Source organism: Drosophila novamexicana, unplaced genomic scaffold, assembly GCF_003285875.2.
Source record: "Drosophila novamexicana strain 15010-1031.04,08,12 unplaced genomic scaffold, DnovRS2.1 tig00000008-arrow-pilon, whole genome shotgun sequence".
Classification (NCBI taxonomy): domain Eukaryota; kingdom Metazoa; phylum Arthropoda; class Insecta; order Diptera; family Drosophilidae; genus Drosophila; species Drosophila novamexicana.
The window spans coordinates 3,514,141-3,534,272 of NW_020824765.1; the positions used below are offsets into that span (position 1 = coordinate 3,514,141).

Consider the following 20,132-nt stretch of genomic DNA (forward strand, 5'->3'; position numbering starts at 1 on the left):
TCCTAATGTATCTTTAAGATACACGATACAACTCGGGATAATAATGAGGAACATAGTATTTGCTGAACCTTACGAAAATATCTTGGAAAACAGAAAATTGTGCCATACAAAAGGAATTCTTTCTGTAGAGCTTCATGTTACAGTAGGATGATCATATACAAGAAGCAAAACGAAAGAGTTTTTCTCATACGAACCAGATCGTTACTATAGCATCTATATGATATAGCCGCCCGATCCGGGATCTATACAACGTTTCATGACAATGGAAACAGAGAGACCTGTTTGACTCAGCTGTTGATACTGATCGAGAATATATATACTTTATGGGATCGAAAATGTCTCCCATTACATGACAAATCGTCAAGATTTTAGAAATCTTGCTCATTTTATGATCAAGAGTTTCTATGGCAACTTTATGATATAGTAGTCTGATCCGACTCATATCTAAAAAATCAAGTGAATGGGATGAGTGTTACTGAGCCTGGTAGAAATTGAACTAAATTTTTCCAGCTTCATTATTATAAGATATCTTATTAAATATATAAGTTTCGATCGATAGTTTCCTACTGCAATTATGATATGGCCTTCTTATGGACCACACAGGCAGGCAAAACTGTCCCAAGGCCTTACACAAATCTCGTGATACATTTTTGTTAATCTATAAATCATAAGATCTTTAATTGAATGTCACAGGTTTTATCTCGTGCTCGCTCTCACATGCTTTGGCTTGAGTAAATCCATTTTTGGTGGAGACCAATTCGAAATAAAATACACTTGGCAAAATCTTGTTTTTTTTTTTTAAATTTATTTTTGTAAACTTCTTTTGTGTTTAATATATATTTTTCGAAAACTTTATAATAATTACAAATGTAAGTATTCTTTAAATGAATGTTCAATTCGAATTGAATCGGTTTAGTTGATTGAGTTGCCTTTTAAAATAATTGTAGAAAACGCATAAATAAAAACTATTATATATGTATATCGATTGGGCAAAACATATAAAAACCCGATTTAGCTTAACGACAACTACTATATTACAGTTCATGCTGTTGCGGATTTAATATGGCAATCAATATTTGGAGCAAATGAAAAATGCACAATCCGTTCGAACGGCTTTTTAAACGGCCGGCCCGACTTGATCGAACTTGCACTAGTTTACAACACCACGTGATTTGTAACTGTACGATATAAATGTATATAACAAAAACAATGTTTCAACAAGAAACTATATACATATTTTTTTAGTCACTCGATCGATCGATCTGCGAACTCGAACTCGAACTCGATCTCCTAGCTTCTTTGTTCATTTCAATCAAACAATTATTCAGTCTTTTTTGTTTGATACTTTTTGTTGTTGTTGTTAGTTGTTGTTGTTTTTGTTGTTGTAGTAGTTGTTGTGGTTGTTGTTGTTGTTGTCTCTCGTTGACTGAAAGCAACATTTAAATATAAAGTCGCGTGAAGAGTTCAACTTACCAGAATTCAAGCACGCTATTTAAGAATGTTATTGGGTTATTTAGTTTTTATACAAAAATGTTGTCACTGCCTTAACGCGCTGGCAGCGACGGCAGAGTTGACTGCACGATTTAAATGCAGATAGGAACAGTCGGAGTCTTCGCAGCGACCCATCAGCTCAAAGGGACACACGGTGGCATTGACATTCGGCTGGCTGCAATTAGTACAACAGGCAAACAAATGCATTTGGATGGCGGCAACTGCACGGAGATTCACACACACACACACCTGTTGTAGTTGCGGGACAACGGGGTGCGGTACGCGCCAAGCAGCGACTTTTCAACGGGCGGATCGCACAGTTGCCGCATAAAGCTGACGGTGTAGGGCGGCGCCTTTTGGACTTCATTGGCATCCGGTGCTAGATTCCGTGGCGTGATCTGCAAGTAAACTCAACCAGTTTGTTAGTACGGGTTAGCACAGTTAGCGGGATACAATCAGCGGTAGATGAGACATGTTCTTAGAATTAGTTGGAAGCTATAGGAGAATATCATAAATCCACGCACATCAAATTCCAGCTGTGTCTTTACAGTCCCTGCCTCTTCTCCTGCGACTGCTACAGGTACCGCTTCTTCTGCTGCTGCTGCTGCTACGGTTACTGCTGCTGCTGAGGTATTGCATTCACTTGGCTGTTGCTGGGGCTGTTGCTCCGTCTCTATCTCCGGCTCGCTGCTCTGTCTTCCATCAGCAGACTGATGGCTATTACCGTTGCTAGAGGAAATGGGCTGCTCGCTCGGCTCCCGACTAGTTTCATGCTTAGGTTCAGGTACTGAATGTGGCTCTGGGTCTGCTTTTGACTCGGACTGTGTTAGTTCCTTACGTGCAGACACATCGGCCTGCACCAAAACATCCTCATATTTGAGAATCGAATTGTAGGAACGTATCTCTTTGGTTAGCTCCGTAGACTTGCGCGATATTTCCGCCTTAGCCGGATCCAGCAACCTGCAAAAAACACCAGCTATAGTATAACTGCAATGCATGTGAATGCCGCGTCCAGTTTGGCACATTCCGGCGCTCCCACGATAATTGTTGGCCCCTTTGCGTTGTGGTCCACAGCAACCTGCTACCGCTGTTGCTGCTATAGTTGTTGTTGTTGTAGTACCTGTAGTCAGCGCCCTGAAGGCCATTGCCCAGATCCAGAGCAGCGTTTTGAAGTTTGTTGCGCTTCTGCTTGAGCGATATGATAATCTCATGGCTGGCCTGTATCTCAGACTGTATGCGCGCCAGCTTCGACTCCTCCAGCTTGACCGCCTGCTTAACGGCCTGCATCTCGGCATAGAGGTCCTTCAAGCGGTTCGAGTAACGCAGCCGTGCGATCTTTGATTTCTTCGCCTCCTCCACCATATGCAGCGACTTGTCCAGATTGGCTATCATGCTGCCGCTGTCATGAGGCACAGAATATTAGAAATTTTACAATGTCCCGTCTGTATATGCATAAATACCCGATTTTGAGAAATGAACTCTCGAATGCTTTGAGTCGACTCTCCTTCGTTGGCTGCGAAGCCTTGGCTGCCGCCGTCGATGTGCTTGGAAAATCGCTGGCAGTGTTTGTGTCCGTAGCAGTAGCCACTGGATCATTAGGAGCTGCTGCTTGCTTTGCACCTTTGGGCCCTGCCCTGACTGTCACTTTCTTGAGAGGTTTGCTGCCTGCTGTGCTTGTTTTTGTCTTGGCTACCAAAGCGGCACCCACTGAAATCTCTTGTTTACCGACTGTGACTGCGACTGCGGCTGGAACCTCTTTTGCAGCAGCTGTCGTTTGGATGTTGACCGCCCTCACTCCAACTCCCACTTTCTTCTTCTCCAGCAGCTGCATGCGCTCGATTAGACGGAGGTATTCCCTTTGCGATGCTACCGGCAAGTGTCGCACAGCCTGGCCAGAAGTTAAAGTGTAATTAGTCTACTACTATAAAGAATCAGCTTTATTTATAAACCACACTTCCCACTAAAACTTTCAGTCATGGCTACTTTAACAACTTAAAATACATATCCTACGTCTGTCTTTTCCTAGTCTGCGATTCCAACATTCGACTTTTTAGTTATTTAGTTATTAGACAACATGATTGTTGGGAATCATCTAGTCGGAAGTTATTTCAGCATTTTGATGGTATCCAAAATGTGATAAGAAAGTTCGGGACGAACTTCAGACATTCTGTTTTTACCACATTTCAAAGCTTAATTAAAACCACCATACTTAGCGGCTAAGGAAGAAAACTAGACTCTTTTTATATACTAAATAGCTAGGTGAAGGGAGGAGGTCAGGGAGATTCCTCCCAGTCGAGAGCAAAAAACTTTCCTAAAATATATGAATATGTTCCATAGATTTCTACACCCCATCAACATTTGTGGGTCTATGGGAATATAGGACTTGAAAGTTCGAATCTTATCCGCGCTCAAATAGATGAGTTGTTTTCCAAGGAGTCAAGATCAAACAGAGGAGAATTCGATTACATACCACTGGCGTTGGCTTGGCCTTTTGTGGAGTCACAGCAGGTTTTTCAGCGGCTTTGGGCGGTTGTTCGGAAGACTTTTCCGTCTTTGGCGCTGGTTTGGTGTTTTCCGCTGGTATAACTGTGGGCACCTTGGAGCGCGCCTGCTTCAGGAAATCGTCCAGTTTCTTCTCAAAATACTCGTTTATGACAGTGCGTCGCAAATTGGGATTGCTGGACGACGCTGATTCCAGGATCTCGGAGTTGGGCGTATTGGAGCGAGTCGTCGAGTTGCTGGCACTGTCCATTGCCTGGCTGAAGGGACTAGCGTTGTCGGCATAGCTTGCGTAGCTGTTGTAGGCGTAACAGCTTCTCAGCTCCAGCTCATCGTCGCTGCCAGCCGAGGACTCGGCCAGGGCGATGACCAGCTTGTTCACTTTGATGCTAGACGGATCGAGTGTGGTTATCAGTCTTGTTGAGCTGCTGCCGTTCTGGCTGTGAAGCGGAGCCACTGACTCCTTGACCAGGAGCGTCGTTGGACGCTTTGCAGCCGTCGCTAGTTCCGCCAGCTTCGATATCTTGCGCTTGGGCGCTGTCTTCTTGTTGATTACCTTGTTGGGCTTCACGATTTTGATGATGTTCGTCGATGTCGATGCGACGGTGGGTGTCGGCGCAGCTGAAACTTCCACTGGTATTTGTGGCGGAGGGACAGGCAAAGGCACGGGCAAGGGCACGGGCAAGGGCAAGGGCAAGGGCACGGTCACCGTCACAGGCAGGGGTAAAGGCACGGGCACCATTACAGGCGGGGACAAGGGCAAAGGCACAGGCACAGGTTCCGGTTTAGACAGAGGCGCAGATGGTGGCTGAGGCAACGCCACATGCTGCAGATTGACTTCCGTTTGTTGAGCTGGCTCCAATGGCACATCATGTTGTGTTTCATGCGGCGTAACGAGTTCATTGGACTGCAATGAAGACGCCTGAAAGCGGCGCACCGCATTTTTAAGGATCTCTGGACTTTCGTGCGTCTGTTTTTCGGGACTGTTCTTTTTCCTAGATGCAATGCTGGAGAGCAACAGCTGGCGCAGCTCCTCTGGATCATCGGAGTCATGAGTAACAGTTTCATTCTTAACAGAAGGTGGTAACGGCACCTTGGCAACCTTAGAATCCTTAGCATCCGCTGCTGGTTTAAGTTTGGATAGCAGCATGGCACGCAACGCGCCCGCCTCGTCGTCGCTGGACTCAGGTTGGAAGGGGCGCGAGGTCTGTGTCTGCGTTTGGGAGTTATCCATAGAAATGGACTGAATGTCGCTGAGGGAGCCTTCTTGCGAGTGCCGCTCACTTAAGTGCAGCGCGTCCCTGGCATCATCATCATCCAGCTGCACGTGTGGAATGTGAAATGAAGGCGGCGGCGGCGGAACCTCGTCATCATCGCCGTCTAAGACCTCCTCCTTACGCTGATCTTGCTGCAGCTCCTCCTCGTCGTCGTCAATTACGATGGGCATCGAAACAGGCGGCAGGGAGTTGGGCATAAAGCAGCGCCAGCTGCCGCCGCTGTTAACCGTCGACTGCCAGTGATGTGGCCAATTTTGTATGTCCTCGTCACTGTCAGTCTGCGCCAGTTCCATGTCGACGGGCTCCTCGATACGCGTCGGCGGCGGACTGTACGCAGTGCGCTCCGGCGATGCAGCTGGACTAATCTCCATGAGGTCATCGATATCGTCGCACTCATTGCTAACCGTTGGCTGATGCACCCGGCTTATCATATCTGTCGGAGAATAGGCACGCTCCGCGTCTCGCTTCTTACGCGCTATATGCTTTTTTAATATTGCCGATTTAAGGGCAATGAGACGCAGCTTTAGCTCCGGTAGATCTTCAGCCTGCCCCAGCTGCTGCTGCTGCTGTTGTTGCTGTTCCGCATCCTCTTCCCTCACGTTGCGGTGCTGACTGTAGCCCTCAAATGAGTGCGGCGGCAGCTGATCCTGCGTTTTATTCGGATTATCTGCTTGATTTCGACCTGGACTGGGTGACTTGCGCATGCGGTACTGAAGCCGCTCCCTGAGACTGTGCTTGGGCTTGCTATCGTAGTTGCTATCACGTGCCAGCGCCATGCGCAGTTTGTTACGGCTCAGCTTCAGCTCCTCATCGTTTTCGTTCTCCACATTCATATCGTACTCGCAGACTTCATCGTCCGTTACGCTGTCCAGCGAATCCAGCAAAATGGTAGCCTGTTGATGGTGATGGTGATTGCTGTGGTGCTCATGACGTCGCTTTTTGCGAACATGTGCCTGCTGAGCGTGTGCGCGATTCGCGAAGGGATTGCGCCTATACATCGGTCCATGTCTTCGGTTGTCAGTTCTTTTCATCCTATGCTTGCGATATTTCTTTGGCGGGTCATACTCCTCCTCCGACAGGCTGGACACATCCGAGAGTACACTGGTTGGCGAAAAGTACTGATATGGCGCCAATCTCTCTATTCCCTGCGGCCTTTGATAACCTGAAACGAGTGCAGAAGAGCTTATCAGCACAATGATATTACCCATTACCAATTTGCTAGCAATGCAAGATAAGGAAGACGAAGTCTTCTCCTTGTTCACATCCGCATAGATGTCTGCACATAATATACACTTATGATTCCACTAAAACTTCCACAACATACAGAACACTTCACTTGCTGTTCATTAGACAAGGTCACATTACACACACACACACACACACAGCAATAGAACGTGTTGCTTCACTTTGAGTTCAATATTGGAGAGTGCTTACTGTATTGATTGGCTAGGTTGGCCGAGAGCATGTCCATTTTTTCGATATCCTTGCTCTTGTCCTCCAGCTGCTGTATGCGGGCACGTAATTTGAACTCCTCATCCTCCGAAGATATGATCATTTCGAACTCATCGACGATTTCGCCCTCCTCGCGGTCTTCCTCGGCGCCATTTCCATTATCGACCATTTCGGGCTCGGGCACTTGCGAGGTCTGCGCGGACTTCATCGCGCTGCAGCCATTTAATTGTTGATCTGTCGTAAAGCTCTGCATTGTGCAGACGACCATTTTTAAAGGTCTAACAAATGTTTCTTATTTGTGCAAATTCAACACTTTAAATGAAAAAAAAAAGAACAAAGTACGTGTGTATGTACTTTCCGTAGTGAAGAGGAAGAGCGAAATGCCAAAACAGAGATGTTATTTTGTTCAGCTGTTAGTTAACATTCACTTAACACTTTGTTTACAGAGATAAGTTAAACATCTTATAATAATTCTGCTGATAATGTTTTGAATCAAAACATAAGCTTAAAGGCAGTATTAAAGTAACGCAATGTTGGTAAGAGAATTTGCTAGTAACTAACACATTGAATTTAAATGGGTCAGCAGTAATTTAAATCTGGAGAAATATCGATGGGTATTGCATATCGTTAAAGTTTGAACCGATAAGCCCGATAGTATTGCTTAATCAGCGAATAATGGTGTTAGAATCATCATATCGACTTCTTTTTATTTATAAAATCAATTTGAAATGCACGAAGAGATCGATTCTGTAATGTTAACCTTGTCGAAATTTAAAAAATATCGGTAATAAATTAATTTAGCTTAGAGCTGTCTCCGTTTGACAGTGTTGCACAAGTAAGAAACGCCCTCTAGATGTCGTAATCTGAACTAAAAATTTCAGTTCAGTGTCGAATTCCGCACTTCCGCTCTTTTCTACCCAACTCGCGGAGCAAAATGCAGCAAAAGGTATTTGTGGTTGTGAAAATTGTGCGAAATGTCCTCAACTAACGACAAAAATGTTGCAATCATTTACTTTTTTTAGCGCAGAGAACCCGTGCAGGCCGTTCAAGTCTTCGGACGCAAGGTGTGTGTAAAAATGTCAATTTAAAACATTAAATTCATTGCACGTGTGCCAAAAGCAGCGACCAACAGAAGCCGACGCTCGTCCGCGCGACGTTGCTGAGGTTATGTTTGTGTGTGATGATTATTGCAAAATAAGTAAATTGAGAAATTAACAAATTGTGGCATTCTGTTGCAGAAAACCGCCACTGCTGTCGCTTACTGCAAGCGTGGCAGCGGCCTCCTCAAGGTGAACGGACGCCCTCTGGACCAGATTGAGCCCAAAGTGCTGCAGTACAAACTGCAGGAGCCGCTCCTGTTGCTCGGCAAGGTTAGTTCCGGTTGCTTGGTGAGATTTTGATACGATTCGCAATGATGATAACAATTATCCCGAACTTGAAGACCAATGAGAATACTATTCTGCCTGATTGCTTTAATCGCCAATCCCTAAAGTCTTTGGAAGCTTGAACAAATCCAAATAATTCGAATATTGTCTATCTTGCAGGAGAAGTTCGCCGGTGTTGACATCCGCGTGCGCGTCAGCGGTGGTGGTCATGTCGCCCAGATCTACGCCATCCGCCAGGCAATTTCCAAGGCCCTAGTTGCCTTCTACCAGAAATGTGAGTATGCCAAACTGCTGGGAGTAGGAATGTGTATGCCCTCAATAGGTTTTTGCTTAAAAGAATTGCGTCTTTCATGCAAATAATTCAATGAGGGCTAGAAAAACCACCATTATGAGCATATACCAACCAAGCTGGATGCGCTTTACAAGCACAGATTGGGTGATGCGGCAAAAACATTAGGTATACTTATTAGGAGCACCTTCTACCAGATTTTCGTTGGAACCATCTACCATGTCCAGTGAAAGACAAGTGCAAGGGATAGCAAGTGCATGTGGCAATCAAAGCGAGCGGTTTGTGCAATAAAAGTTGCCATTGCTATTTGAGGCTACATCGACAATCCCAGTAGATGAATCTGTTTTGCATTTATGGGACTGGAAGTAGGAATGTGTATGCCCCTCAATAGGTTTTTGCTTAAGAGAATTGTGTCTTTCATGCAAATAATTCAATGAGGGCGAGAAAAACCACCATTATGAGCATATACCAACCAAGCTGGATGCGCTTTACAAGCACAGATTGGGTGATGCGGCAAGAACATTAGATATACTTATTAGCAGCACCTTCTACCAGATTTTCGCTGGAACCATCTACCATGTCCAGTGAAAGACAAGTGCAAGGGATAGCAAGTGCATGTGGCAATCAAAGCGAGCGGTTTGTGCAATAAAAGTTGCCATTGCTATTTGAGGCTACATCGACAATCCCAGTAGATGAATCTGTTTTGCATTTATGTTAAAAATCAACCCACTAATTGTGTTGTATCCCTTCTCTATATACATTTCAGACGTCGATGAGGCCTCCAAAAAGGAGATCAAAGACATTCTGGTCCAGTACGACAGAACCCTGCTGGTTGGCGATCCACGTCGTTGCGAGCCCAAGAAGTTCGGTGGTCCCGGTGCCCGTGCTCGTTACCAGAAGTCGTACCGTTAAGCTTTCTGCTTATTTTCAATTTGGATTAGATATTTTGTACAACTTGAAAATATTTGCGCGTTTTCTCTTCAATTCGAGAAGCATGTGAATAAACGGAATAATTAACTTTATGTGCCACAAACGAATAGTTATTTGGGAATTTAGTAAATAAAAACATGTTCATAGGGTTGATAAAACAAAATAGGAGCAAACCAAGCTAAAGATCAAATAGAAAAGTTAGTAAAACTGAAAAGTCAGTTACTTTACGGTATCATTTTAATTACAGACAAATGTGGGTAAATATAAATAATTAAGAATTAAGCTAAATAATTGAAAAATGTTTATGATAATTCATTCAAAATAATCAAACGTATTTGTGTATCTAATAGTTTTGGATCCTTATGGATTTATCAACCCAATGTTCATCAGGAATTTTTCTTTTTTAGGCGTTAGGAAGTATTTCAAATTCTTTATTTTACGATTTTCATTTCATTTCCATTTAGTTCGTGAAATTGATTTTAAAAATTCGCCAAAACCATCGACCATAAAGCTGCCAACTGGTTAATAATACTATAGTATTTCAAATTCTTCGGCATATTTAGTTTATCTAAATCAGTGCCGCGGGTTGGCAGCGCTGTCAGCTGATCGCCTCGTTAACTGTGAACAGCTAATGGAAGAAGCAGCACGCATGCATTTAAAAAAACAAAATTCGAGACAAAATAACATAGTTTCGCGGGCTGGCAGCGCTGTCAGCTGATCACTTTGGCAACAGTGAATGGCAAACGTAAGAAGAAGAACTCACATAAATTTAAACAAACAATATTCGCGGCAAAATAACAAAGTTTCTCTAATCTAAATGTATTCGCGAGCTGAAAAATCAATTTATTTAATAAAAAATGGATAAATGCAACGAATGTAAAATATCTGCACATGCATTTATCACAATAATACATGATGAAGAAAGATTAATGTCCTGGTTGAAAGACCACGGACTTATTTTAAAAGGCAGAAACTGTCCTGGCTGTGGCGAGCCCTGCAAGTGTGTCCCATTGAAAGGCGACTTTTATTTTCGCTGCAGGTTGACGCACACTTTTGAAAAAAACAAAAAAAAAATCACAAAAAAGTGTAATTTTTTAGAAAGTGTGCGGGCAAACACATTTTTCGCGGAATCGCGTCTAAGTATCCGGACCATTTGCCTTATTGTTTATTACGAGCTTATAGGAGTTGAGCCCATTACATCATTTTTAAAAACTGAGCTCGCACTGACATATGAAACAATTGTGAATTGGCGCAGCTATTTGCGCGAAGTATTCCAGGATTGGGCTGCGCAGTTGAATATTGGAAAGCTTGGTGGCGCGGGCAAGACGGTAAGAATTGACGAAAGCCTTGTATCTAAAAGAAAAAATAACTGCGGACGGATTATCCAAGGCCAATGGGTTTTTAGTATCTACGAAAGGGATACCAAAAGGATATACATTGCCCCTGCCGAAAAGCGCACTAAAAACACACTACTTCACATAATAAAAGAGAAGATCGAGGATGGCACCACAATCATATCCGACTGTTGGTCTTCATACCGTTGTCTCAGCGATGAAGCATTTGAGCACCTGGCTGTTTATCATTCCATGAGCTTTGTGGACCCAATTACAAAAGCAAGCAGGGATTCGAATGATGGGCTCTCAAAAAAAAACTCAACGGGATATCTGGCAACATACTTCTTTAAGTCGCATTATCCCAATCACACGGAGAGATTTCACCATGCCTTTGCAGCCATTGCAAGGCTTTACAATCCCTATTTGGGCAGCGCAAGCATCAAGCTAAACTGCAAATATGACGAGGTAAAGGTATTACTTATTAATAATAATAATACTTATTTTAAAGAAAATACTTACAGTATGAAGACGAACTCGATGATCTCTGTTAAATGCGTAGATCAAAAATTTAACCATCACTTCGGTAAGTTGCATTGAAGTCTCGCATAGCATCCGAATTAAATTTGGTTCAATTTCAGTCATTCACAATAACCACGTCAAATCGAAAATTCGATATTTCTAATGATTCTTCACTTGCACATCTCAAAGCGTTGGCGATAGTTCAAAACTATCGAAAACTTGTCGTCAAGCAGTATCGTTGCTGCACAGCACTCGAAAATCGTGCTGCCACCGGTTAATCGGCAGCTTTTAATTTATATTTTTTGACAAATTACACAATGAAGATGCGTTTCTTAACCGGAAATGGATTCCTGGGAAAAAACTACATTTAACTTAAGAAAATTATGTTTTGTGATCAAAGCGAAGACTTGCCGCAATATGAACGTTAATCGAAATAAAACTCAGAATATTATCGATAACTCGTTAGTAACTACAAATCGTACATATTATATCGATAGCATTTGTGCATTTGTAATCTCTAGCGTCGGCATCGCAATTCAGAAAAAACGGCGGCACAAGCGCCCTTTAATTTTGTATGTGAATCAGAGAATTAGAAAAAAGCCAACTTATATTATAGAATCTGCAAAATGTATGTAAAAAAGTTGGTGCTGGATGGATTCAAATCCTATGGAAGGCGCACTGAAATCGAAGGATTCGATCGAGAGTTTACGGCCATCACTGGTCTAAACGGTTCGGGCAAATCAAACATTCTAGACTCGATATGTTTTGTGCTTGGCATCAGTAATTTGCAAAATGTAAGTCAGTTATAGCTATGAATGAATAGTTTAATTTACAATGTTTCTGTGTTACAGGTGCGTGCGTCTGCGCTGCAGGATTTGGTGTACAAAAACGGTCAGGCCGGCATAACAAAGGCAACGGTCACAATTGTATTCGACAATACGAATGCGCAGCAGTGCCCGCCAGGATACGAAAAGTGTCGCGAGATCTCCGTGACTCGTCAAGTTGTTGTCGGTGGCAAGAACAAGTTCCTCATCAATGGAAAGCTGGTGCAGAACAAGAAAGTTCAGGACTTTTTCTGCTCGATGCAGTTGAACGTCAACAATCCGAATTTTCTAATTATGCAGGGCAAAATTCAGCAAGTGCTAAACATGAAGCCCAAGGAGGTAAGTAAAAATACCATTTAAACATTAATAAGGTTCGTTTACACACACTTTTGGTATTTGAAGGTGTTGTCAATGGTTGAGGAAGCGGCCGGCACAAGCTTGTACAAGACGAAACGCGACGCGACCAAGACTTTGATTGAAAAGAAGGAGGGCAAGGTGCGGGAAACCTCTGCCCTACTGGAGGAGGAAGTGCTGCCGAAACTGGACAAACTGCGTAAGGAGCGCACCGCGTACCAGGAGTACCAGAAAACATGTCGCGACATTGAGTTCCTCACACACATCCACATTTCGGCCAGATATCTGAAACTACGTGACGCTCTGCAGTCAGTAGAGGCCAGCGAGCAAAAGATAGAGAGCCGCATTGCCAATTGCCGCGAAACTCACGCCAATAACCTGGAGGAAGTTGAGCGCATTGAAGTTACGGTCAAAGAAATACAACATAAGATAGACGCTGAAATGGGAGGCAGTCTTAAGTCCCTTGAGGCCGAACTTGCTGCCAAGCGTGCCGCCGAGGCAACAGCTTCAGGTAGTCTAAAGGCTGCTCAGGGCACAATTGAGCAGGATGAAAAGAAAATACGTATGGCCAGTAAAAATATATTGGACGATGAACGCGCGCTGCTCAAGAAACAGGAAGCCATGTCAAAGGTTCAGGGCGAGTTCCAGAGCCTAAAAGACGCCGATGCAACGGACGCTAAAGCCTATGAGGATGCACAGCGGAAATTTGAGGCCGTATCCCAGGGTCTGTCTACCAACGAGGATGGACAAGCCTGTACACTGCAGGAACAGCTAATTGGTAAGTTGCCAAACAATCCAGTTTGATAAGTTGGTTGGCTAATTTTGGATTTTGCCCACAGCTGCTAAGCAACAACTGAGCGAGGCACAGACTACAATTAAAACCTCGGAAATGGAACTGCGCCACACGCGCAGTTTGCTTAATCAAAAGCAGGGCGAGACGCAGACCAACGATGCAGCCTACATCAAGGACAAGCGGCTGCACGACCAGCTCGAAGCTGAAATCAAGAACTTGGAGCATCAGCTGCAGGGCCTCAACTACGAGGGCGGACAGTTCGAGCAGCTAAAGGAACGCAGGCAACATTTGCACAACCAGGTGCGCGAACATAAGCGCGAACTTGACCGTCGCAGCGGGTCCCGCTTTGAGCTTCAGTACCATGATCCGGAGCCGAATTTTGAGCGGCACAAGGTGCGCGGAATGGTGGGAAAGCTGTTCAAGGTGTCTGATATGCAAAACTCCATGGCCCTCATGATGGCAGCTGGCGGTCACGTAAGCGCCCAATGACATATTTTTAGAAATTGGCCCAATACTTCTATGCTAAACTATATTTGCAGTTGTATAGCTTTGTAACAGACGATGATGTGACGAGCAAGAAGATCCTTCAGAAAGGAAATTTGCAGCGACGTGTCACAATGATACCCATCAACAAGATCAAATCCTACCCTCTGAGCCAAAAAGTTGTCGACTACGCCAAGTCTACCGTAAGAAAATCCTAATATAATTTATTGTATTAGATATCCAGCCTTACATATCGTACTTTTGTATTGTATTATTTACTTTCTTACTTAGGAATGAGCACTAAATATTTAGTGGACTGTGTTCTTAATTAATTGATCACACATTTTAACTAATCATGCAATTTGCTTGCAGTACGGCGCAGACAATGTGGAATCTGCCTTGTCGCTGATTGAATACGACCGATACTTCGACCCGGTGATGAAGTTTGTTTTTGGCGGAACGCTGATCTGCAAAGATTTGGATGTTGCCAAAGGGGTAAGCGCAATCTAATGCCACGTAGTGGACATAAACTGATTATTATTCCTTCCACTAGCTAAGCGCAGATAGAAACATTGGAGGCCGGTGTGTAACGCTAGAAGGCGATGTGGTAGATTCAAATGGTACCTTGTCTGGTGGCTCAGCACCCAAAGGCGCGAATATACTTGAAGAACTGAACAGCATTAGGAGTTTGGAGAAGGAAGTAAAACAAAAGATGAATGAGCTAACCCAGGTGGAGCAAGAATTGACGTTAGTATTGGGTGTTCATAGAAAAATAATCGAAGATTATTAAATCGTCTTTTGTTTCTCCCAATTATAGTGCTATTGAGAATGTAGCGCACAGCCACAATAAGCTAAATGAGGCACTTGACCTGCGCCAGCATGAGCTGTCCATGTGCAAGAGCCGTTTGGCGCATACAACATTCCAACAGAACCAGGAGGAAATCGAAGAAATGAAGGAGAAGGTGCAAAGCTTAGAGCAGCAAAACACAGAGGCTCGTGAAAAACAAAAGAGCTCACAAGCAAAAGTAAAGGATGTTGAGGCAAAGTTATCCGATGCGAAGGGTTATCGAGAGCGCGAGCTTAAGGCGGTCAGCAACGAAATGAAGGTAGCCAAGCAGAGAGCCGAGAAGTCACGTGCTAACTGGAAAAAGCGTGAGCAGGAGTTTGAGACGCTGCAGCTGGAAATCACAGAGCTGCAGAAAAGCATTGACACCGCCAAGCAACAGCACCAAGAGATGGTGGACAATCTTGAAAGGTACAAGGCTGAGCTCGATGCTCTGCAGAAAAATAGCTCGACTGCGGCCACGGATGTCGCAGAGCTAGAGAGAGAAATCAAAAGGCAAAAGGAAAATCTAAACACACAGAATAAGGAAATGCGTACGCTTTTGGGCAAAAAGGATAAACTTTTAAAGCACAATCAAGAGCTTGAACTGGAGGTGAAGAAGAAGGAAAACGAAAAGAACAAAATAAGTGGAGAGGCAAAAGATGCTAAGAAACGCATGGATGCCCTGGAGATTAAGTATCCCTGGATACCAGAGGAGAAAAACTGCTTTGGCATGAAGAACACGCGCTATGACTACAGCAAAGAGGATCCCGTTGAGGCCGGCAACAAGCTGGTGAAAATGCAGGAAAAGAAGGAGAAAATGGAACGTACGCTCAATATGAATGCAATGCAGACACTGGAACGCGAGGAGGAGAACTATAATGAGACGGTGCGCCGACGTCAAATTGTTGCATTGGACAAAGAGAAAATCAAGAAGATTATTGTTAAAATGGATGAGGAGGAGCAGGACCAGGTAAAACGTGCCTGGGAGGCGGTAACTGAAAACTTTAGCAGCATATTCAGCACACTGCTGCCAGGCGCCCAAGCTCTACTCAATCCTGTCAAGACAAACGGCATACTTAGTGGCCTCGAGATAAAGGTCGGCTTCAATGGTGTCTTTAAGGAAAGTCTGGGAGAGTTGTCTGGCGGTCAAAAGTCACTGGTGGCTCTATCCCTAGTGCTGGCCATGCTGAAGTTCTCCCCGGCTCCGCTCTATATCCTCGACGAGGTGGACGCTGCGCTGGATATGTCTCACACTCAAAATATTGGCAGCATGCTGAAGCAGCACTTCAGAGACTCACAGTTTCTCATCGTCTCCCTTAAAGATGGCCTCTTCAATCACGCCAATGTGCTGTTCCGTACGCAGTTCTTGGAAGGCGTCTCCACCATTACGCGAACTGTTGGCCGATCAGTTGCGAAGCGTTAAATATATCCACATAGTTATAAGGCTTAACGAATAAAATCATCTACACAAACAATTAAGGTTTTGAACTATTTTATTGTGAACAGTTTTCTTTCGCACAAAATAGCGTTTAAAGTTTTCATTTAACCCATGTTCTCTAATAAGAGGAAAAGAATTTAAAAATTGATGTTTCGTTATTTGTATAAAATAAATGTAGTTATAGTAATTTTTACAGTGAGTTTTTATTTAAATTTGAAAAAGTGGGGAAACATGAATTAAGAAATTATCTAATTGGGACTTATAAACATTCTATGATCGGAATTACTTACATCATTTTAACTTTTTTTTAATTGGAATGTTTAATATATATAAATTTTTAAACAACATTTTGAATATCAGTCATTCTGGCAGTTATTTTCTTTAATTTCTTTTCAGTACGAATATTGCGTACTGGATAAAACTTTTTTTTATTGTATTTTTGAAAATTTCTCTACATTTGGCATATATTTAATGTTAGGTTATGTGAAACTGTGTCCGTTTTTGGGCTGATCTTAACAGAACAGTTATGTTATGCATCTTAACAGAGAAGCAGTAAATTTCCAATAGGGCTGGTTGGCTGGCCCAAACGTCAAACTGACGTTTGGTCACAGCGACAAAGAGAACGACACTGACAGTCGCTGGCTGTAGATTGCATGCGCACTGGAGAGACAGAGACAGAACGTTGGTGAGACCGTCGACGAGACGAACGCACCGCGCAAACCCACACAGGCACACACACAGATAGCAACAACACGCACACACACTCAGGCAAGCGAGCAGAGCAGCGACTACGACAATGTTGGAGGAGTGCAGCTGTGAAAAATTAAACAAAAGTGCTAAATTTGATTATTAAATACTCAGCGGCAGCGGAAACAAAGGATTCAACATTTCCAACCAACGCAGATACTTGAAAAAGCTCGTCAACATGGTAAGAAGGCATCGAGCATTGCTTGCGCTGGATTCACAATCAAAATCTCAATCAAATCGCTTGTCTCTGTGCACAGTATCCAGTGTTTGTGTGCGTGTGTGTGTGGGTCAGTGTTTGTGTGCGTGCGTGTGTGTGTCTGTGTGCGTCTATGGTACAAAATTCTATAAATTGTATATGCTGCCAGACAGGTGGGGGTCACCGTCGGGACCCTCGTAACGATTCCCTTGCTAAGTCTTTTTATATTTGATTTGTTCAATATCAGTTATTTTAGGGAACAAGCACAATTGATTATTGCCAGAAACCAGCTTTAATTTGGTTTTTCCCACCATGGCAAAAGCCTGGTGCCGGCTCTAATGACCTTATATCGGCCAAGCTGAGGGCATCACTTGCCAGGAATTGCAACAATTGCAGTTTATTATTTTTGTGATTTAAGCTTTAATAAATTGCCACAACTTGACTTGTTAACTAGAGCCATATTTGCATATTGTTTCAAATTACTTTCAATCAAGAATTGCATTTTGTAACTTATCGTTACTTCTGTCATTTGCCAGAGTTGCCATATAGCACTAAATAACAACCGTTCTTTTGTTGTAATATTAAAGTTGCTATAAAATACATCACAATATGTGGAGTTAATGCTCAATGGAGTATGCTCTATTTCGTTCCGAATCTCAAGAGGGTCTACATTTTTCTTTAAGGATCGAGTCACAAAACCGCAGAAGAAAATGCTAATTACATTGCTGCGCGAGACGAAATACATGGAAGGCAAGAAGGAAAAGGAATGGTATTGGGAGAAGATCCAAGCGGCGCTAAACACTATCGGGCCCAAAAAGACCATCATTCAGTGGAAAAAGGTGCATATCTCTGTGGGTAAAAGTGAGATCGTTTCACTATTCAGATCTTTTGCAGTGCTGGCGCGACATGCGCCTGACGACGAGAAAGAAACTGGCCGAGCTGAAGCGCTGCCAATTGTCTGGCGGGTCGCCACCACCGGGCATTGAGTTGAACCAGGAGGATAACGATATCATTGACATTGTGGGCACTGAGTACTTTTACGAGGAAATGAACGGCGAGCTGAAGCCGGAAAACTTTATGACCGGCTTTGACTACGTACCGGAGCACTTTTGCGATGCCATACTGACGGCTGCTGCGGGCCAGCAGCAGCAGCACATGCAACACCCAAAGGATCCACAGTCGCACAGTGGCCAGCAGCCACAGGATCATCACACCAACGATGGGGAGACAAACGATGCGCCAGGCTCCTCGAACGGTGGCTCGTACCAGGGTCAGAACGTGAGTCAGCTGCAGTCGCACAACGGTGGCGGCGGAGAGCATGGTAATGGCAATAGCACGCAGCCGCATCCGGGCATGCCGCAGCATCCTGCCTTCCATGGTGGTCTGCATCCGCATCTGCTACGACGGCAACACACAAACGCGGCGCTGCAGCGGGAGACGCCGTTCGAGGAGAAGCTTTTGCAGTTCATGCAGGACGCGTTTCCTAAAAAGAGCAAAAAGCGCAAGCAGCGTGATCCGGACAAGCTTTTTCTGCTATCGCTCTATGAGGAGATCAAACGGGTGCCGGAGGAAATACGCTTGGACGTGAAGTCTGAGCTGATGCAGATCTTAAAGAAATACCAGAAGAAGTCACCAGTTAAGGCGGAGAAATCCTCAGCTTCCACGTCCTCAGCCGCCAAACAGAGCAGCAACAGCAGCAGCAGCTCCGCCTCGGCTCATCTCTCGCATAGCATGTATCAGCTACAGAAGAAATATGAGAAGGGCGAAAAGGAGGCGTCGCCGCAATCACAGGGAGATCCGGTGCCACTGCATGCGCCGCAACAGCTACCACTGTTCCAGCTGCACAAAAAGTACGAAGAGACCGCCGAGAAGGTGCATCAGCAGCAAAGTGAACAGCGCAAGCTTGAGGCAGCCCACCAGCAGCAGCACGCTGCCCATCAGCAGCCGCCACCGCCGCCCAATGAGCAGCATTTGCATCATCCGCAAATGGCGCATAATATAATGTTTCCGCTGGCGCAGCTGCGCAACGAGCAACCGCCGGGGCAGCATCATTCGCACAATCCACACCAGCAGCAGCAACAGCATCCCCACCAGCAACAACAGCAGGCGCAACAGCATCATCCGCCAACGATCTTTGGCACCGCCGCTAGTGCAGCCGCCATGAGCGCTGACCGCCCAGCGATGTCGTACGAGAACGTTGGGTGAATGTTGAGCCGTCTGTGGGAAGCCACTTGTGGAGCGCGCCCTTCGACGGTGTCCCCCACGACGGCAGACGCGCACAACTGTTAGCAACAACAAGCAACCAGCTCGACGAAAGGGTCTGGTCAGGGTCCCTTTCGCCCGCCACATAAATGCCGGAACTGTGTGCAAAATTGTTTCAAACACTAGGTTTTACTCGTACTTCTAATCCTTACGCTAGCTTACTATGTAGCCATGAAATGATCTTCATGTAAATGCCATTGTGGTCAATCCCAATGGCTTATCATCAATAATTGTGTATATACATAAGAATATATACATACATATTAGAATTACATATTGAAATTGTGACTTTATTTTCAATTACAACAAATGAATTTAATATATGTATACAGAATGCGAATTCACCAACATAAATTGTGTATTAACCACTTAATTTTAATTACTTATACGGAATTACTTAATTATACATTTTTATTACCCTATAGAATATAAGTTAATAATTGCCAATCCAAACGATCGTTAAGATCGTGAAAGTTCGGAAACTTTCCCGTCTGCTTCCAGCTCATTTTCGAAGATGTTTGTGAACATTAGAGAACTTCTATATTATATATTAGAGAACTTCATATTAGAGAACTTCTATATCTAATTGTCTTTATAAAATCTCAAGCCGATTGATGTTATATTTTATAGTATATATATTATGTGTATGATATGATATGATATGAACAGATTTAGCTGTTCATCTGTTATCATTTAGGATTATTCGATTGGATGAGAAATGTTTCTAAGTATTATCTCAATGCTGAGTTGTATTCGAGATAAACCTATAAGATCTTATAAAATATGAATTTGAATAGAAAAAATAACAAAATCTAGAAAGGGAAATGAGATCCGAGACGTATCCATGCGCTAATTTAGAAGAAAGCGTTCTACTATTGAGGCTGATTCTAAATTTTATTCTATTTCTATTTTATTTAGCCGCATTTGTTGCAGTTATACTCTGTTCTTGTGGTCCCTGTTTTTTGTTGACACTTCCTCGGCTTGAAAGTACTTCAAAAATACTTACTGATTGTTTACTTTCCATCGAACCACA

The 20,132-nt window shown here is 43.8% G+C and overlaps 5 protein-coding genes across 5 annotated transcripts; 4 read left to right on the forward strand and 1 right to left on the reverse strand.

Moving 5' to 3' along the window:
- Nucleotides 1-835: 835 nt before the first annotated feature.
- LOC115767803 lies at nucleotides 836-7,464 on the reverse strand. The gene is made up of 7 exons (XM_030712174.1): nucleotides 6,702-7,464; nucleotides 3,962-6,429; nucleotides 2,952-3,379; nucleotides 2,612-2,890; nucleotides 2,016-2,451; nucleotides 1,741-1,889; nucleotides 836-1,666 (listed from the first exon to the last, which is right to left on the reverse strand). The coding sequence occupies exons 1-7, from the start codon at nucleotides 6,985-6,987 to the stop codon at nucleotides 1,537-1,539; spliced, it is 4,176 nt and encodes a 1,391-aa protein (XP_030568034.1). The 5' UTR covers nucleotides 6,988-7,464; the 3' UTR covers nucleotides 836-1,536.
- A 147-nt stretch (nucleotides 7,465-7,611) lies between these two features.
- Nucleotides 7,612-9,355, forward strand: LOC115767889 (40S ribosomal protein S16). Its single transcript, XM_030712282.1, has 5 exons — nucleotides 7,612-7,665; nucleotides 7,742-7,783; nucleotides 7,958-8,089; nucleotides 8,264-8,378; nucleotides 9,160-9,355. The coding sequence occupies exons 1-5, from the start codon at nucleotides 7,654-7,656 to the stop codon at nucleotides 9,303-9,305; spliced, it is 447 nt and encodes a 148-aa protein (XP_030568142.1). The 5' UTR covers nucleotides 7,612-7,653; the 3' UTR covers nucleotides 9,306-9,355.
- An 825-nt stretch (nucleotides 9,356-10,180) lies between these two features.
- Nucleotides 10,181-11,373, forward strand: LOC115760467. The gene is made up of 3 exons (XM_030701798.1): nucleotides 10,181-11,122; nucleotides 11,179-11,240; nucleotides 11,296-11,373. The coding sequence occupies exons 1-2, from the start codon at nucleotides 10,181-10,183 to the stop codon at nucleotides 11,206-11,208; spliced, it is 972 nt and encodes a 323-aa protein (XP_030557658.1). The 3' UTR covers nucleotides 11,209-11,240; nucleotides 11,296-11,373.
- Nucleotides 11,374-11,707: 334 nt separating this feature from the next.
- Nucleotides 11,708-16,034, forward strand: LOC115762426 (structural maintenance of chromosomes protein 2). The gene is made up of 8 exons (XM_030704625.1): nucleotides 11,708-11,970; nucleotides 12,028-12,339; nucleotides 12,403-13,132; nucleotides 13,194-13,621; nucleotides 13,687-13,833; nucleotides 14,003-14,125; nucleotides 14,184-14,377; nucleotides 14,448-16,034. The coding sequence occupies exons 1-8, from the start codon at nucleotides 11,803-11,805 to the stop codon at nucleotides 15,877-15,879; spliced, it is 3,534 nt and encodes a 1,177-aa protein (XP_030560485.1). The 5' UTR covers nucleotides 11,708-11,802; the 3' UTR covers nucleotides 15,880-16,034.
- Nucleotides 16,035-16,345: 311 nt separating this feature from the next.
- On the forward strand, nucleotides 16,346-19,441 carry LOC115762173 (putative mediator of RNA polymerase II transcription subunit 12). The gene is made up of 3 exons (XM_030704295.1): nucleotides 16,346-16,822; nucleotides 17,521-17,676; nucleotides 17,732-19,441. Exons 1-3 carry the CDS (start codon nucleotides 16,820-16,822, stop codon nucleotides 19,040-19,042), a joined length of 1,470 nt encoding a protein of 489 aa, XP_030560155.1. The 5' UTR covers nucleotides 16,346-16,819; the 3' UTR covers nucleotides 19,043-19,441.
- Nucleotides 19,442-20,132: the final 691 nt, after the last annotated feature.

What these genes read in the sequence shown, in the direction of transcription:
- LOC115767803 (XM_030712174.1), bottom strand. Translation starts at nt 6,987, where the DNA reads ATGGTCGTCTGCACAATGCAGAGCTTTACGACAGATCAACAATTAAAT. An exon ending in AGGCCAAGCCAACGCCAGTG is followed by an intron (nt 3,380 to 3,961) that starts GTATGTAATCGA and finishes ACTTCTGGCCAG; the next exon opens with GCTGTGCGACACTTGCCGGT. An exon ending in AGTTCATTTCTCAAAATCGG is followed by an intron (nt 2,891 to 2,951) that starts GTATTTATGCAT and finishes GCCTCATGACAG; the next exon opens with CGGCAGCATGATAGCCAATC.
- LOC115767889 (XM_030712282.1), top strand. An exon ending in TTCAAGTCTTCGGACGCAAG is followed by an intron (nt 7,784 to 7,957) that starts GTGTGTGTAAAA and finishes ATTCTGTTGCAG; the next exon opens with AAAACCGCCACTGCTGTCGC. An exon ending in CGCTCCTGTTGCTCGGCAAG is followed by an intron (nt 8,090 to 8,263) that starts GTTAGTTCCGGT and finishes TCTATCTTGCAG; the next exon opens with GAGAAGTTCGCCGGTGTTGA.
- LOC115760467 (XM_030701798.1), top strand. Translation starts at nt 10,181, where the DNA reads ATGGATAAATGCAACGAATGTAAAATATCTGCACATGCATTTATCACA. An exon ending in TAAACTGCAAATATGACGAG is followed by an intron (nt 11,123 to 11,178) that starts GTAAAGGTATTA and finishes AAATACTTACAG; the next exon opens with TATGAAGACGAACTCGATGA.
- LOC115762426 (XM_030704625.1), top strand. Translation starts at nt 11,803, where the DNA reads ATGTATGTAAAAAAGTTGGTGCTGGATGGATTCAAATCCTATGGAAGG. An exon ending in GCATCAGTAATTTGCAAAAT is followed by an intron (nt 11,971 to 12,027) that starts GTAAGTCAGTTA and finishes TCTGTGTTACAG; the next exon opens with GTGCGTGCGTCTGCGCTGCA. An exon ending in TCGACTACGCCAAGTCTACC is followed by an intron (nt 13,834 to 14,002) that starts GTAAGAAAATCC and finishes ATTTGCTTGCAG; the next exon opens with TACGGCGCAGACAATGTGGA.
- LOC115762173 (XM_030704295.1), top strand. An exon ending in CCATCATTCAGTGGAAAAAG is followed by an intron (nt 17,677 to 17,731) that starts GTGCATATCTCT and finishes GATCTTTTGCAG; the next exon opens with TGCTGGCGCGACATGCGCCT.